At 46.5% G+C, this 14,016-nt stretch overlaps 1 protein-coding gene across 7 annotated transcripts in view; it reads right to left on the bottom strand.

Annotated features, from left to right (window-relative positions):
- Positions 1–1,877: 1,877 nt before the first annotated feature.
- FAM214A (family with sequence similarity 214 member A) overlaps positions 1,878–14,016 on the bottom strand; it is a 95,834-nt gene continuing 83,695 nt past the window's right edge. For 6 of the 7 annotated variants that reach the window (XM_029070078.2, XM_029070081.2, XM_029070079.2 and 3 more), the window contains 4 exons: positions 12,622–12,780; positions 9,757–9,825; positions 7,161–7,360; positions 1,878–2,919 (listed from right to left, as the gene is read on the bottom strand). In XM_029070078.2, the coding sequence (XP_028925911.1) occupies positions 2,766–2,919; positions 7,161–7,360; positions 9,757–9,825; positions 12,622–12,780 (582 nt within the window). In that variant the 3' untranslated portion in view covers positions 1,878–2,765. Of the gene's footprint in view, positions 2,920–2,939; positions 3,307–7,160; positions 7,361–9,756; positions 9,826–12,621; positions 12,781–14,016 lie in introns of those variants that run through there. The other variant, XM_029070075.2, reaches the window with a different exon arrangement.

The following is a 14,016-nucleotide window of genomic DNA, read 5'->3' as shown; positions in this document are numbered from 1 at the left end:
GGTATATCCGTAGACTTTTCTGGGTAAAAAATACAGACGTGGTTTACCGTGGCCCTCTTCCTCACGGTAAAAACTGAAGTCTCTGACGTCTTTTGATCGACGTTTTGATCACTTGACTCTTTCCTTTGAGTCAAGAGCCTTTGATGTGGCTTAGTGGAAAGAGCACGGGCTTGGGAGTCAGAAAGAGGTCGTGGGTTCTGATCCCGGCACTGCCACTGGTCTGCTGAATGACCTTGGGCAAGCACTTAACTTCTCTGTGCCTCAGTTATCTCAACTGTAAAACGGAGATTAAGACTGTGAGCCCCACTTGGGACAAGCTGATCACCTTATAAAGCAGCATGGCTCAATGGAAAGAGCCCGGGCTTCGGAGTCAGAGGTCCTGGGTTCTAATCCCGGCTCTGCCGCTTGCCAGCTGTGTGACTCTGGGCAAGTCATTTAACTTCTCTGTGCCTCAGTTACCTCATCTGTAAAATGGGGATGAAGACTGTGAGCCCCACATGGGACAATCTGATCATCTTATATCCCCCCGAGCTTAGAACAGTGCTTTGCACATAGTAAGCGCAAAACAAATACCACCATTATTATTATTACCCAGTGCTTAGAACAGTGCTTGGCACATAACAAGTGCTCAACAAATACCATGATTATTTCCCATGCTGCTGCTGCCCAGCACAGGTGAGTCAACTTCGAAGCTCCGACCTAGCCCTTTCCATTATGGATAACCCTGGTGAGAGAATGTCTCTCGAATCCCGGTGAGAGAATGTCTCTCAACGGCATCGTTCTAATCTTCACTGGCGTTCGCAAACTCTCCTGCGCCGATAAGTCGCTGATTCATAGGAGAGTAGGTATGCTCACTACTTTATAAAACGTATTAAAATGTAGGAAATCTGAATACAATGTGACTGAAAATCACATAACAGCAGTTCTGGTTAAATTCAAGTAAAATAGAAAAATCCCTTTTGTCAGTAAAGCTCGCTGTCCTATCACTTGGGAATGCCAATACTTTATTTTGGGGAAATTAAAATAGGACGTTAATAATGCCTTGAAATATTCACTGAACCCAAAATTCCTTCCCCAAGAGATGGAGCGGGAGAGGTGTATCAATGGTACAGGGATTCCCAAGGGTGTCGCCTGGAGCCGTGTCTGGGATCGAAGAGGGGGGGAACCATTCTCGGCCATTGCTGACTCTATTTCCCCCATCAATAAATCATTCATATTCATCGAGTGTTTACTGTGTGCAGAGCACCGTACTAAACGCTTGGGAGAGTTCGATATTACAGAGTCGGTAGATACGTCCCATCTGGAATTTATTTTAATATCTGTCCCCCCCCAGGCTCTTTGAGGGCAGGGATCGTGTCAATCAACCCTATTGTATTGCACTCTCCCAAGCGCTTGGGACAGTGCTCTGCACACGGTAAGTGCTTAATAAAGACCATTGATGGGTTGATTTCCCATTCATTCATTCATTCAAACGTATTTATTGAGCGCTTACTGTGTGCAGAACACTGTACTAAGCGCTTGGAATGTACAACTTGGCAACAGAGAGACAATCCCTACCCAACAATAGGCTCAGTCTAGAAGGGGGAGCTGTGGGCCACAGGGAGTCAGGGCGCCCAGAGGGTCGCCTGACTAACTTTTCCAGAATTCCCTCGACATGCCACCTCTTTCCCGCCGCCCCCGACCCCAAAAGCTACGCAGCCCCGCTCTGCTCCCGCCTGCCATTTGGCTGCCTGTGATTCCGCCCTCTAGCCTGGTAATCGCAGCGTGTATGTACGTATACACGAACACAAAACACCCCCGCACCCCCAACCTCCTCCTCCTCCCCAGCATCACCAGCTCCACACCAGGTACGCAGGAATAAATACACAGGGCACACGTTCGTTTTCATTTTGATTATATTTACGATATAAATACTAATCTGTTTTCAAAGTACACCTTTTTTACAATCTGAGAAAATGAAGGGACACGGGACAAACAATTTCTGTAAAATGTGTGTAGTGCTGATTGGCTCTTGGGAGAGAAAAGGACTGAGAGCAGACGATGAACTGTTAGAACAAACTGCCCGGGCAAACCGAATTCGGGGGCGGAGGGGAAGGGAGGGGGAGAGAAAGAGTAAAAGCAGGGGGTCGTGCATGGCCCCGCTGGCCCCATTCCAAGACTGGTGTGCGGGCATCGAGAGTCAGGAGAGTGAAAATTAAAAACGCGGAGGATGACGGAAACGAAAGCACACATGCTTGCATAGTATGATAATGCTTATGGAAGTTCAAAAAGTCATTCTGGTTTTCAATAACTTAAATGAATATCACTTAAAAACACCTCACACAGAATCAAAGACTTCTGTATATAGTTTCCGATTTCAATACTAATGTCAAAAATACATAGTATGATTTTACGTAGGATTTGTGCTACATTAGAACACTAGAGACCAACATCACTTGAGTATTAAATGAAACATTAAATATTAAATAACTGAAAAATAAAATGTGTAAACACTAAACTAACTGGGGGGCTTCTGCTATTGCAACACATCCAACGAAGTGATTTCAACAGTACAAAAAGCATTAGGACTTAAGTGTTCGCTTCCAGTCTACTTGGATTCCACAGAGCTCGTTCCAGACACGGTCCCTAGAAGCCGGTCCAGGGTTGGGAGGGCGGCCACACCCTCGCCGGCTGCCGCTATATGGGGGACGCTCCCTCCGGGGCCACGTCTTCCCCTCCAACTTCAGATCGGGTGTCGAACGAGTACTTGGGCTTCGTACTGCTTTTCAACAACGGGGCGAGAACTGAGGGTTTGTTGGAGCTTCAGTGTAAGATTTGAGTTCGTACGCAGCACCGCTGTCAACTTCCATCGACTTTCGAGAGAACAGGAGCCGCACATCTCTGTGGAGGTAGATCTTTCCAGATTTAGAGCTCTGGAACCTGGGCGGGACAAACGGAAAGCCCTCGTGGGTTTGAACAACTGGCAAGCCGGCAAAGACAGGTTGACTGGTAGAAACCATCTCGGACTGCCTCGGTTTCGTCCGACTTTCCCGTCCTCGGGGACGCCGGGGCTGCGGCATCGCACGCTTCCGAGAGAACGCGGCTCGGTCCCCCCCGCCCCAGCTCCGTACGGCGGCCCGGAAGCTGGCGCCACGCTCCGGGACGCCCGGCTTCTCGACGCCAGCGCTGAGTAGGTGAGCTGGTCCCAGCCTAGCGGCCCTCGTTCCTCCCTCGGCTCAACTGGTCCTGGGCCCCTGAGGCCTACCTCACACCGCTGGGTTCCCACGAGTCCCCCTCAATTACAGCCAGGTTTTCACACTGAATTTCCTAAGCGGTAAAAGGGGAAATGAACGCCTGCTTCAGAGGACTTTCGGACTTACACGACCAACTTTTACATCTAAATGAACCGACGGGTATCGTTTCGCTTTTTTCCGCCAACATAAAGAAGATTCCCCCCACCCCCCGCCTTTTTTATGGTATTTGTTATGGTAGGTGCCGAGCACTCGCTGTGTTAAGCACTGGGATAGACACAGGCTAATCGGGTTGGACACAGGCCAGGTCCCACCTAGGGCTCACAGTCTCCATCCCCATTTTAGGGATGAGTTAAATGAGGCACAGAGAAGGTAGGCGACGTGCACATCTCCTCCAGGAGGCCTTCCCTGACTAAGTCCTCTTCTCCTTTTCTTCCTCTCCCTTCTGCATCGCCCTGACTTGCTCCCTTTATAATAATAATGTTGGTATTTGTTAAGCGCTTATTATGTGCCGAGCACTGTTCTAAGCGCTGGGGGAGAGACAGGGTAATCAGGTTGTCCCACGTGAGGCTCACAGTTAATACCCATTTTACAGATGAGGTAACTGAGGCACAGAGAAGTTAAGTGACTCGCCCACAGTCACACAGCTGACAAGTGGCAGATCCGGGATTCAAACTCATGACCTCTGACTCCCAAGGCCGGGCTCTTTCCACTGAGCCACGCTGCTTCTCTCGTCCCTTCTCCCAGCCTAACAGCACGTATGTACATATCTGTAATTTGTTTATTTAGATTAATACCTGTCTTCCCCTCTTGACTGTAAGCTTGTTGTGGGCAGGGAATGTGCCTGTAATATTGTTGGATTTCTGCAGCAGGAAAGAGGCCATTTTCTTCATCTTCCCTCTTTCCCAGCAGTCAGGTCAGGGTGTGGTTGCCTAACCTCTTATCAAAACTCTTGCCCCCTCCCTTCTTCCATAACAGCCTTCAACTGTTGGCTCTCCCCCACTGCTTTCAAACATGCCCATGTCTCCCCTATCCTAAAAAACCCCTCCCTTGACCCCACAGCTCCCTCCTAACCATTCCTCTCCAAACTCCTTGAGCAAGTTGTCTACACCGTTCCTCTCCAAACTCTTTGAGCAAGTTGTCTACGCCCACTGTCTCAAATTCCTCTCTTCCAATTCTCTCCTTGACCCCCTCCAATCTGCCTTCCATTCACTTCCCTCCACAGAAACCGCCCTCTCAGAAACCTCCCAACAGCCTCTACTCCAGCCTAATCCTCCTCGACCTCTCAACCGCCTTGGACACTGTCGACCACCCCTTTCTCCTGGAAACATTATCCAACCTCGGCTTCACTGACACCGTCCTCTCCTGGTTCTCCTCTTAGCTCTCTGGCTGTTCATTCGCAGTCTCCTTCCTGGGCTCCTCTTCTGCCTCCCACCCCCTTAACTATGAGGGTCCCTCAAGGTTCAGTTCTGGGTCCCCTTCTATTCTCCATCTACGCCCACCCCCTTGGACAACTCATTCGCTCCCACGACTTCCATCACGACCTCTGTGCAGATTATACCCGACTCTACATCTCCAGCTCCCATCGCTCTCCCTCTCTGCGATCTCGCATTTCCTCCTGCCTTCAAGATGATGATGATGGCATTTGTTAAGCGCTTACTATGTGCCAAGCACCGTTCTAAGCGCCGGGATAGATACAAGGTTGCCAGTTTGTCCCACACGGGGCTCACAGTCTTCATCCCCGTTTTCCAGATGAGGTAACTGAGGCACAGAGAAGTTGAGTGACTTGCCCAAAGTCACACAGCTGACAAGTGGAGGAGCCGGGATTAGAGCCCACGACCTCTGATTCCCCAAGCCCGTGCTCTTTCCACTAAGCCAATGGCTTCTAATCTCTACTTGGATGTCCTCCTGTCACCTCAAATTTAACATGTCCGAAACAGAACTCCTTATCTTCCTCCCCAAATCTTGTCCTCCCCGTTACTTTCCTATCACTGTAGACGGCACCACCATCCCTCCTGTCTCACAAGCCCGTAACCATGGCGTTATCCTTGACTCCTCTCTCTCGTTATTAAATTGAGATATTCAATTTAACTCCTATTAATTTTTCAATAATGCAGTGCATATTCAGTCCATCACTAAATCCTGTTGGTTCCACCTTCACAGCATCCCTAAAATCTGCCCTTTCCTCTCCATCCAAACAGCTACCATGTTAATATCACTTATCCTTTCCTGCCTTGATTACCGTATCAGCCTCCTTGCTGACCTCCCAGCTGCCTGTCTCTCCCACTCTGGTCCATCTTTCACTCTGCTGCCCGGGGGTCACTTTTCTACCAAAATTCATTCATTCATTCATTCATTCATTCATCACTAAATTGTATCTGTTCAGGCCATGTTTCCCCATTCCTCAAGGAATTCCACCGGTTGTCCTTCCACCTCCGCATCAAACAAAAACTCCTCACCGTTGGCTTTAAAGCAGTCCATCACCTTACCCCCTCCCACCTCACCTCGCTATTCTCCTACGACAACCCAGCCCACATGCTTCGTTCCTCTAATGCTAACCTTCTCACTGTACCTCGATCCTGCGGCCGACCCCTCGCCCACATCCTTCTTCCCCTGGCTTAGAACGCCCTCTGTCCTCAACTCTGACAGACGATTACTCTCCCCCTCTTCAAAACATTATTGAAAGCACATCTCCGGGAGGTTCCCTGACCAAGGCCCGCTTTTCCTCTTCTCCCACTCCCTTCTGCATTGCCCTGACTTGTTCATCACCCCCTCCCATTCCCACAACGTGTATGTACATTTCTGTAATTTATTTATATTAATGCCTATCTCCCCCTCTACACTGTAAGCTCATTGTGGGCAGGGAATGTGTATGTTTATTGTTACTTACATTGTACTCTCCCAATCACTTAGGAAAGGACTCTGTACAGAGTAAGTGCTCAATAAATAAAATTGATCGATTGATCTCCCAAGATCACACAGCAGCCAGGGATTAGAACCCAGGTCCTTCTGACTCCCAGGCCCGTGCTCTATCCACTTGGCCTTTTGAAGTTCGGTGAGTTTTTGCGGTTCAAGGCACATTCCCCGCCCCCCCCCCCCCCCCCCCCCGCCCCCATGGAAGCAGTCCCCGCAACTTCACAGCAGGTACTAGAACAAAAGAATTCCCAGCAACGAGTCTGCAGTTCAGCAGACAGTCAGCAGAGCATGCCGCTCACTAGCTTTCCAATGAATACGGTGCTTTTTAAAAATGGGGAAGTGAGATCTGTTAACCGAAGTCAGAGGTATGCATCCTTTTCTAGGATGATGAGGCATCCCAGAAGCATACAGTGAGTCCCTCTCAACTAAGAGAAGGGAGGGTCACAGAGGGAAAACACCAAAGCAGACCTGGGTTCGAATCCCATCTCCGCCACATGTCCGCTCTGTGACCTCGGGCAAGTCATTTAACTTTTCTGTGCCTCAGTTACCTCATCTGTAAAATGTGGGATAAGACCGCGAGCCCCACGTGGGACACGGACTGTGTCCAACCTGATTAGCTTATATTTATCCCAGTGCTGAGTACAGTGTCTGGCACATAGTAAACACTTAATTCCATAAAAAAGAGTTACCATTTTCAGTTCCCGCAGAGGGCCTAGAACTTAACTCCTAGTCAGACATCAAGCATCCACTCAAAGGCTAACATCAGGCTGTAACTCCAGCTGAAAACCCTGACCCGGGTATAATCAACCCCCCAGAAATAAAACTGCCTTGGGAATCGATGGGAGTCTGGCTTCCACAAGAAGCAGCCAGGGCTCATTTAGCTTCCCAGTCACAATTCGGGATTTCAGCCATTCGGAGTTAGGATTCCAATTCTGGATTGCTTAGGGAAGTTAGATTTTTTTTAACCACGAGGCGGAGCAAACTGAACGCCGCGATTTTAATCTGAAAAGTTACCTCAGATGGATGAGGTAGCGTAATAGCCTTTCTTCAGTCTGGCGAAGGTTCTCTTTATTAATATTTCTCTTCATTTCTCGTTTTACGGGTACAGAAAAAGTTCTTTGACGTAGGAATGTTTGATGATTGGCTGGCATTTCTCGTAAGTCATACATCACAACAAACATCTTCACCACAGTCTTGTTGGGATTAAATAAGGTCTAAAAAAAAGACGAAAAAATGATTTTTTAAAATTTGAAATGAATCTCAAGGGAAGTTGAGATGACCAGATACAATTACAAAAGAGGAATCTGTGTCTTTAATATGCGATAAGCGTGATCTTGGAATTACTGTTCTCTTTTGGGGCGTTCACTTGTGAAAACTTTGTCATTCATACCTTAAAATGTTATTCTTTTCTTCATTCTATTAGAATTAAAGTGAAGCTGTACCACAAAGTAATAACATGTCTCCACGTACAGAAATTACCGCACTCATATTGCACACATAAAGCTACAAGTTTTCTTTTTTAGCATGGTTGCAATCAATTTCAACCAACAGCAATCTTGTAACTACAAATTTTCTATTGAATCAATTTTTCTAATAACAGATAGGGCTCAAACTAGCACTAAAACATTTTCATTTCTTTCTTTCGCTTCAACAAAGAACTGTAATAGATGATCCAAAGGGACATTTAATTTGGGTACAAATACATAAAAATTGAGATATTTTAGGATTATCGTTTAAAAATAGAAGTTGGTCTTTTTTCCATTTTAAAACATTTCTTGCCCGCTCATGTGAAATCTGAATGCAAGTACACATTTTTTCCTGGACAAAAATGTCTCCTTTCAATCTCCTCTGAAGTGTGATCAATTTAAAAATGTGTAATGGCAATACCAGGTTAGCTTCAAACCAGTAACAAAATCACACTGGACCAATGCCCAATCTCAGAGGAACTCATTTCAACAAGTAGCTGTGCGGGTGCATCTGTAGACAGATATCTGGTTCCCTTTCTCACTACCCACACAGCAGCTAGTTTTCTGTACGAGCCCTAATCTTCTGATCTGTACTTTAGTCAAATCACCAACATGTCAACAGAAAACTCCTTTGGACCAAGTCTTTTAGGGTACCTAGTGGTGGGGAAATGGACTTCACTCCAGGAAATCGGACTCAAAATGAAAATATTTTCAAAAAACCAATATTCGGATCTTTCTTCCACAGCCTAATGAAGCCCAAGAGGAGAAGAAGAATCCTAACACAGACATTCAAAACGCAATCGTGATAAGTCAAGGGACTGTACTGAAAAGGTAATGAAGGCTATACCCACACCCCGGTTTGAAAAATTGGGCCTGGAAGTTAGTAGCTTTTTCCAAGAAAGGAATCGGGCCTCTTTCAATGCTAATGGCTATTGATACCCAGTTTCCCACTGTCTCCCCCAGCCCTCAACCCCAATCTCTTTCCTGGTGGGGGGGAAATCAATTCTGTTCTAAAGGGAGGATGAGCACTTTGGTCTTGAAAATTGAGTTGAAAACTAGCAGCCCTCCTCAAGGTAAGAATGGTCCTTACCACTGGGCCACCTGGGGTGTGATTAAAAAAAAATCACCCCAGAGACCATCCCCGTCAGGACCTTGTCACAGTGTTAGAACAGGAGGAGCAGGGAATAAGTCTGGCCTGATGAAGCATCCAACATTCAGGACCCAGTAGCACCTCATGCCCCCAGCCCTCCTCCCCGGAGGCTGCTCCTTTTTGTCCCAGCTCCAGGGATCCAGGGTTGTACCTGAGACTTGGGAATCCAGGCCCGGAACCAAGCTGTCTCTGGGCTGGAGACGCTAGGTCGATTCCGGGGCCCATCTGGGAAGCGGGTCCAATCGGCGGCCAGACTGGCGGTGTGAGAGCCGGCAGCTGCTCTGAGCCCAACCTGACGCAGACCTGGTTCTTTTGTTTTTTTGTTTGGCCCTGGGACGGCATCCTCGAGGAGTGGCTGGGCTTCGGATGAGGTGGGCTGGGCGGGGGCACTGCCTGGTTGGCCCCAGGCCCTCACTCCCAGGACCAGGGCAGAACCGAATAAGCAAGCAACAAGGCGGGGCAGGGATGAAAAAGCCCTCCTTAGCCCAGGCAATCGCCTTGGTATATCTGTATATCGGTCTGTTTGTCTTTGGAGGGTAAGAAGAGCGAGTGAACACGCCAAGCGGAATGCCATTCCTTGGTCTGCTAGGATCGGGGTAGAGATCAGTGGGGATCACGTCAATTGAGTTCTTTTTAAGGAAATCTTTTCTGCCTTCCCAGAAAAGATGATTTGGGGCCCTCTTGCCAATTAGTCCCTAAATTAGATCCGGTGAACTTTTCTTATTCTGAAAGGCAGGACCGCTCAGTCGAAACAACGTTCTCCACGTAATCGTCTACCTTAATGATTCACCGTGCTTATTTTATTCATGCTTTCCTTTCACTGAGGTCCAAAACTGGCCATTTGTGTGGCAAAGCAGGAAAGCTCCCAACAGAGCTGCAGTCCCTCTGTTACTTACCAAAGTGGTTGCCGCAGCAGGAGAAGCGGGAGCAAGTGCTAAGTTCTACATGTATGTGAGAGAATTATTATTGCAATTGTAGGCTATAAAACACATACCACTTGTATCGTTCCTGAAGGAGGTACTCGATAACCCCTTTTACCAAGGGACTCTAAAGTGATCACACCCTTGAAATGAGAAAGACAGATTTAGTAAAGAGCGTTGTATATGACCAATACCAGAACATTTCAGACCCGTAACTACTCGAGTTTCAAGTTGTGCCTGTCCAGATGAACATTATGATTATGTGCTGTACGTACATTGAACTTCAAAGGCTCCTATGCTCAGAATAGAAATCGTTTCGTTCTTTGATTCAAAGGATACGAGATGTGACGGCTCTGGGGGCCTCCAGCCAGATACAGGGGAAGGTCAAAGAGACCTACCGGGGTCCCAAAACTAAACCGGTCGGGAAAGGCAAGGAAGTGGGAGGTCCAGCAAACAGCTCTGCTCTCATTCTGTTTATAGCGCATTCGTTAGAATGGACATATTAGGCTCATTAAGGGCAGGGAACATGTCTGTTAATTCTGTCGTATTGGACTCTCCCAATCGCTTAGAACAGTGCTCTGCACATAGTAAGCCCTCAACAGCTACCACTGATTAAGGATGAAGTTGATTTTGCCCAGCTGTCAGGGTTGGCTCCTGAAAGGTTTTTGCTTTTTTAAATGATATTTGTCAAGCGCTTACTTTGTGCCAGGCGCTGGGGTAGATACAAGCTAATCGGGCTGGACACAGTCCATGTCCCACAGTGGCTCACAGTCGTAATCCCCATTTTATAGATGAAGCAACTGAGGCCCAGAGACGTGACGGGACTTGCCCGAGGTCACACAGTAGACAAGTGGTGGAGCCCGGATTAGAACCCAGGTCCTCTGACTCCCAGGCCCGTGCTCTTTCCATTAGGCCACGCTGCTTCCCCTCAGCCAGGTTTCTGGCTCAGACAGACAGAAGCTGGGTGTCTGTTCTGAGAGGTATGGATCTGCAGAACCTGGGGACGCTTAGGATAACTATAGTTCTAAGGCCCAAAGAATGCTTTCAAAATGTCACCAGTAGGATAAGAGTGGTCATCCAGGTGCAAGTCAGATTAGGGAGACTCCAGCTGTCCTTTGTATGAGTATAAGTGCGGCCTGACTGAAAAGACTTTGCCAGCTCATGGCAAATCTCCATCAGGGCTGTCAAAGGGTTTCTTTGCTGAATAGGGGCATCACCTGCCATAAAATGGTATGTACACAGGCAGGCCAATTCTAACTGTGAATTTGAGGTTGAAATGGGGTTGAGGGGGTGGGTGGGCAGGGGCAGAATTGGAGAAGAGACTGGGATGGGGCCTGCTTCGAAGAGCTGACAGGCCAGAAAGCCACCAGTTTGGCCCTTTTCTGCCCTGGCTGGAGAGCCCCGGGGGGAGGGAGGCTGGGTGTCCAGCTCAAAAAGCCGCAAGGACCCTTGTTCTCCATCGCCCCCGAGGAGTTGGCATCTAGGGGATAAATCAAGAAAATACAGATGGAAGAGGACTCGTGCCTGTAGTATCATGTGACCATTTAAAAGCTCATGACAAAAAACAATAACAGCTTGTTTCAATTACCCATGCCATCCACTTTTAGTAATACGAACTAAAGAAGTTCGAGGCATGCATGAAGATCGCTTCTTTTCATTGGACACAAATAAGATTTAGATATATTTCTTTAAAAATGGAGAAAGGTGCTCCCACCTACCCTGTCCTCTCCTGGCCTCTATTCCCAATAAGTGAAAATGGCAGGTGGTTCCATACTTCATCTCATTGCTTTAAATACCGTATTCTATTTTCTCAACCTTCGTCTTGAAAATGCATCCACATACTGGTTGAACTACGATCTCATCGCAGATAACTCGGTTTTGAAAGTTTTACTGCTATGAGAGCTACGACTCGGTCCTTGAAGATACCCCTTCGAAACACTCGGCCCTCTCGGTGAACTTATCGAGAGCTCAGACTGCCCTGAAAATACCCTGTACCAGAGGTCAAACCGGAAGAAAGTAATTAGGCCGATTCCGGAGCAGCAAACTTAGGGCCAGCCACTCTATCCATAGCTCATGAGTTTCTGAAAAGACAACTCTTCAAATTTAAGCCATAAACGAAAAAAGCAGGAGGGTTGAGGAGTAAATGAAAACAGAGGCAAAAGATACAATTTCAAATGCATTGGTTTTGACAGTATTCTGCCGCAGCAGCGGTTCCTAAATGACGCGACATCATTCTAGATTACATGACATCAAGGGCTTCGCTGATTTGCCCAGAGGAGCGTTCTGAATCTGTACCCAGCAAGTAAAATAACTGTGGCATCTAAGTGCTTACTATATGCCAAGCACTGTATTAGGTGCTGGGGCAGATATAAGATAATGAGCTCCCACGTGGGATTCACAGTCTAAACAGGAAGGAGAGCAGCTATCCAATCCCCATTTTGCAGATGAGGGAAACGAGGCACAGAGAAGTTAAGTGATTTGCCCAAGGTCACCCAGCAGGCAAGTGGCAAAGCTGGGATTAGATCCCAGGTCCTCAGACTCCCAGGCCCGCACTCTGTCCACCAGGCCATGCTGCTTCGCTTTGGCATTTGAATGCACAGGCCAAATAAAAACATTCAGGCTCTCTTCTGGCTGGGAAAAATAGCTGTTTTGTGCCGTATAGCTGCACGAAGTCCTAAATACAAACCATGTCAACAGGATCGGTTTTCAATTATGTAGAAAATATACACTAGTGGACTTAGTTCAAAGGCCGACTGCGGATAATATTCCAAGATAGGGTAGTACAGGCTATACTCTGCTTTCTTTTTGCTCTTAGGGAAAATCATATTCCATTATCACGTGGTGCCCCCAGGGATAGAAACCATTGGCTTCCTCAAAATTTCAAATACATTTGATTTTGGAGGAAAAAGCAACCAAAAAAGGAGTAAAAATGTACTTGCCATGTAGGGAGATGGGGCATTATCATCGGAAACGCTGTAGAAGGACACTTCAACGGGAAGTGTCATATGAGTGGGGCAGAAAACTCCACTTGCCCCCACCTCAGCCGTAAAGCCATCGACAATACCTAAAGGATCTAAACGATAGTTCAAGACAGACTCCTGCAAGATTAAAAAAAAAAGGGCAGCAAGTCAAGATTACTTTATCCCCTTACAATGATGACACCCGTTTCTTATTTATCTACAAAAAATAGGTGGAGTACATGATATAATACAACTTTGTACAGTGTAGTGAAATGCTAATTTTTACAGCTACTTGGCCAAAGGTAATAATTAAAAAAAACAGGTTATTGTATTTTTAAAATATACAATGAGAATTTCTATTTCTTTGAATTTTTTTATTAATTCTATGAATTTCTATTCTCATTACTCTCTGAACTTTTTTTAACATATATCTGCCATAACTGAATAGTTATGCTATCTCCTTTCTTGTGCATCTGTAGTGAATTTATAATTTGAGTCAGCCATCATGTGGGTAGCTTTATTATAAATTCCCAAGTTCTAACAAGTATACTGTTCTTGAAACATTGACATACACACAGATGTCATGTCTGTTGGGAAGACAAACTACTCTATCGATCTGTGCCTCATTTTACCATTTGTAAAGTTGACTTATGAATTGCACAAACCAATGACTATGGCTAAGACCACTGATCTCGACTTTCCTATTGACCTAATTAGGAATCTGAATTCAAGTTCTCAAGGGTACAATCCCAAATATAACAGAGTATACTTGTCACTTATGCTGTGATCCACAGTGATATAAACCCTGATTATATTTTAAGAAGAGAGTTATACAAATGTAGTATAAGAGATCTCACTCCTGTTGCTTGCAGAAAACTTATGACCGAAAATCATTTCCACGCCCAGGTTCAGGTCAACGTTACTATGATGCTGTAGTATTCAATCGGATTTATTGAGCACTTAGTGTGCAGAGCATTGTACTGAGCGCTTGGTAAAGTACAATATTACAGACACATTCCCTGCCCACAACGAGCTCATGGTCTAGAGGTCAACCTCCCCTAGGGCTTCCTGATTTCTCCCCATGACTCAGTCATGATTTTCTATGCTCATTTCTCCCACCCTCGACCACATCTGTCCCTTCTCAAGCCTCACCAGACCCATTATTCTCGACCCATTGCCGCTATTACCTTGCGCTATCTGTTTCAGAAGCGCAGTGTCTGAGAAATAACTTCGGAGAAACATGAGAAATAATAATAATAATAATCATGTTGGTATTTGTTAAGCGCTTACTATGTGCAGAACACTGTTCTAAGCGCTGGGGGAGATTTACAGGGTCATCAGGTTGTCCCACGTTAGGCTCACAGTCTTCATCCC

This window comes from Ornithorhynchus anatinus, chromosome 8, assembly GCF_004115215.2.
Source record: "Ornithorhynchus anatinus isolate Pmale09 chromosome 8, mOrnAna1.pri.v4, whole genome shotgun sequence".
Taxonomy (NCBI): domain Eukaryota; kingdom Metazoa; phylum Chordata; class Mammalia; order Monotremata; family Ornithorhynchidae; genus Ornithorhynchus; species Ornithorhynchus anatinus.
Note: the sequence above shows the minus strand (reverse complement) of the source record. Positions and strands in the feature narration are given on the sequence as shown.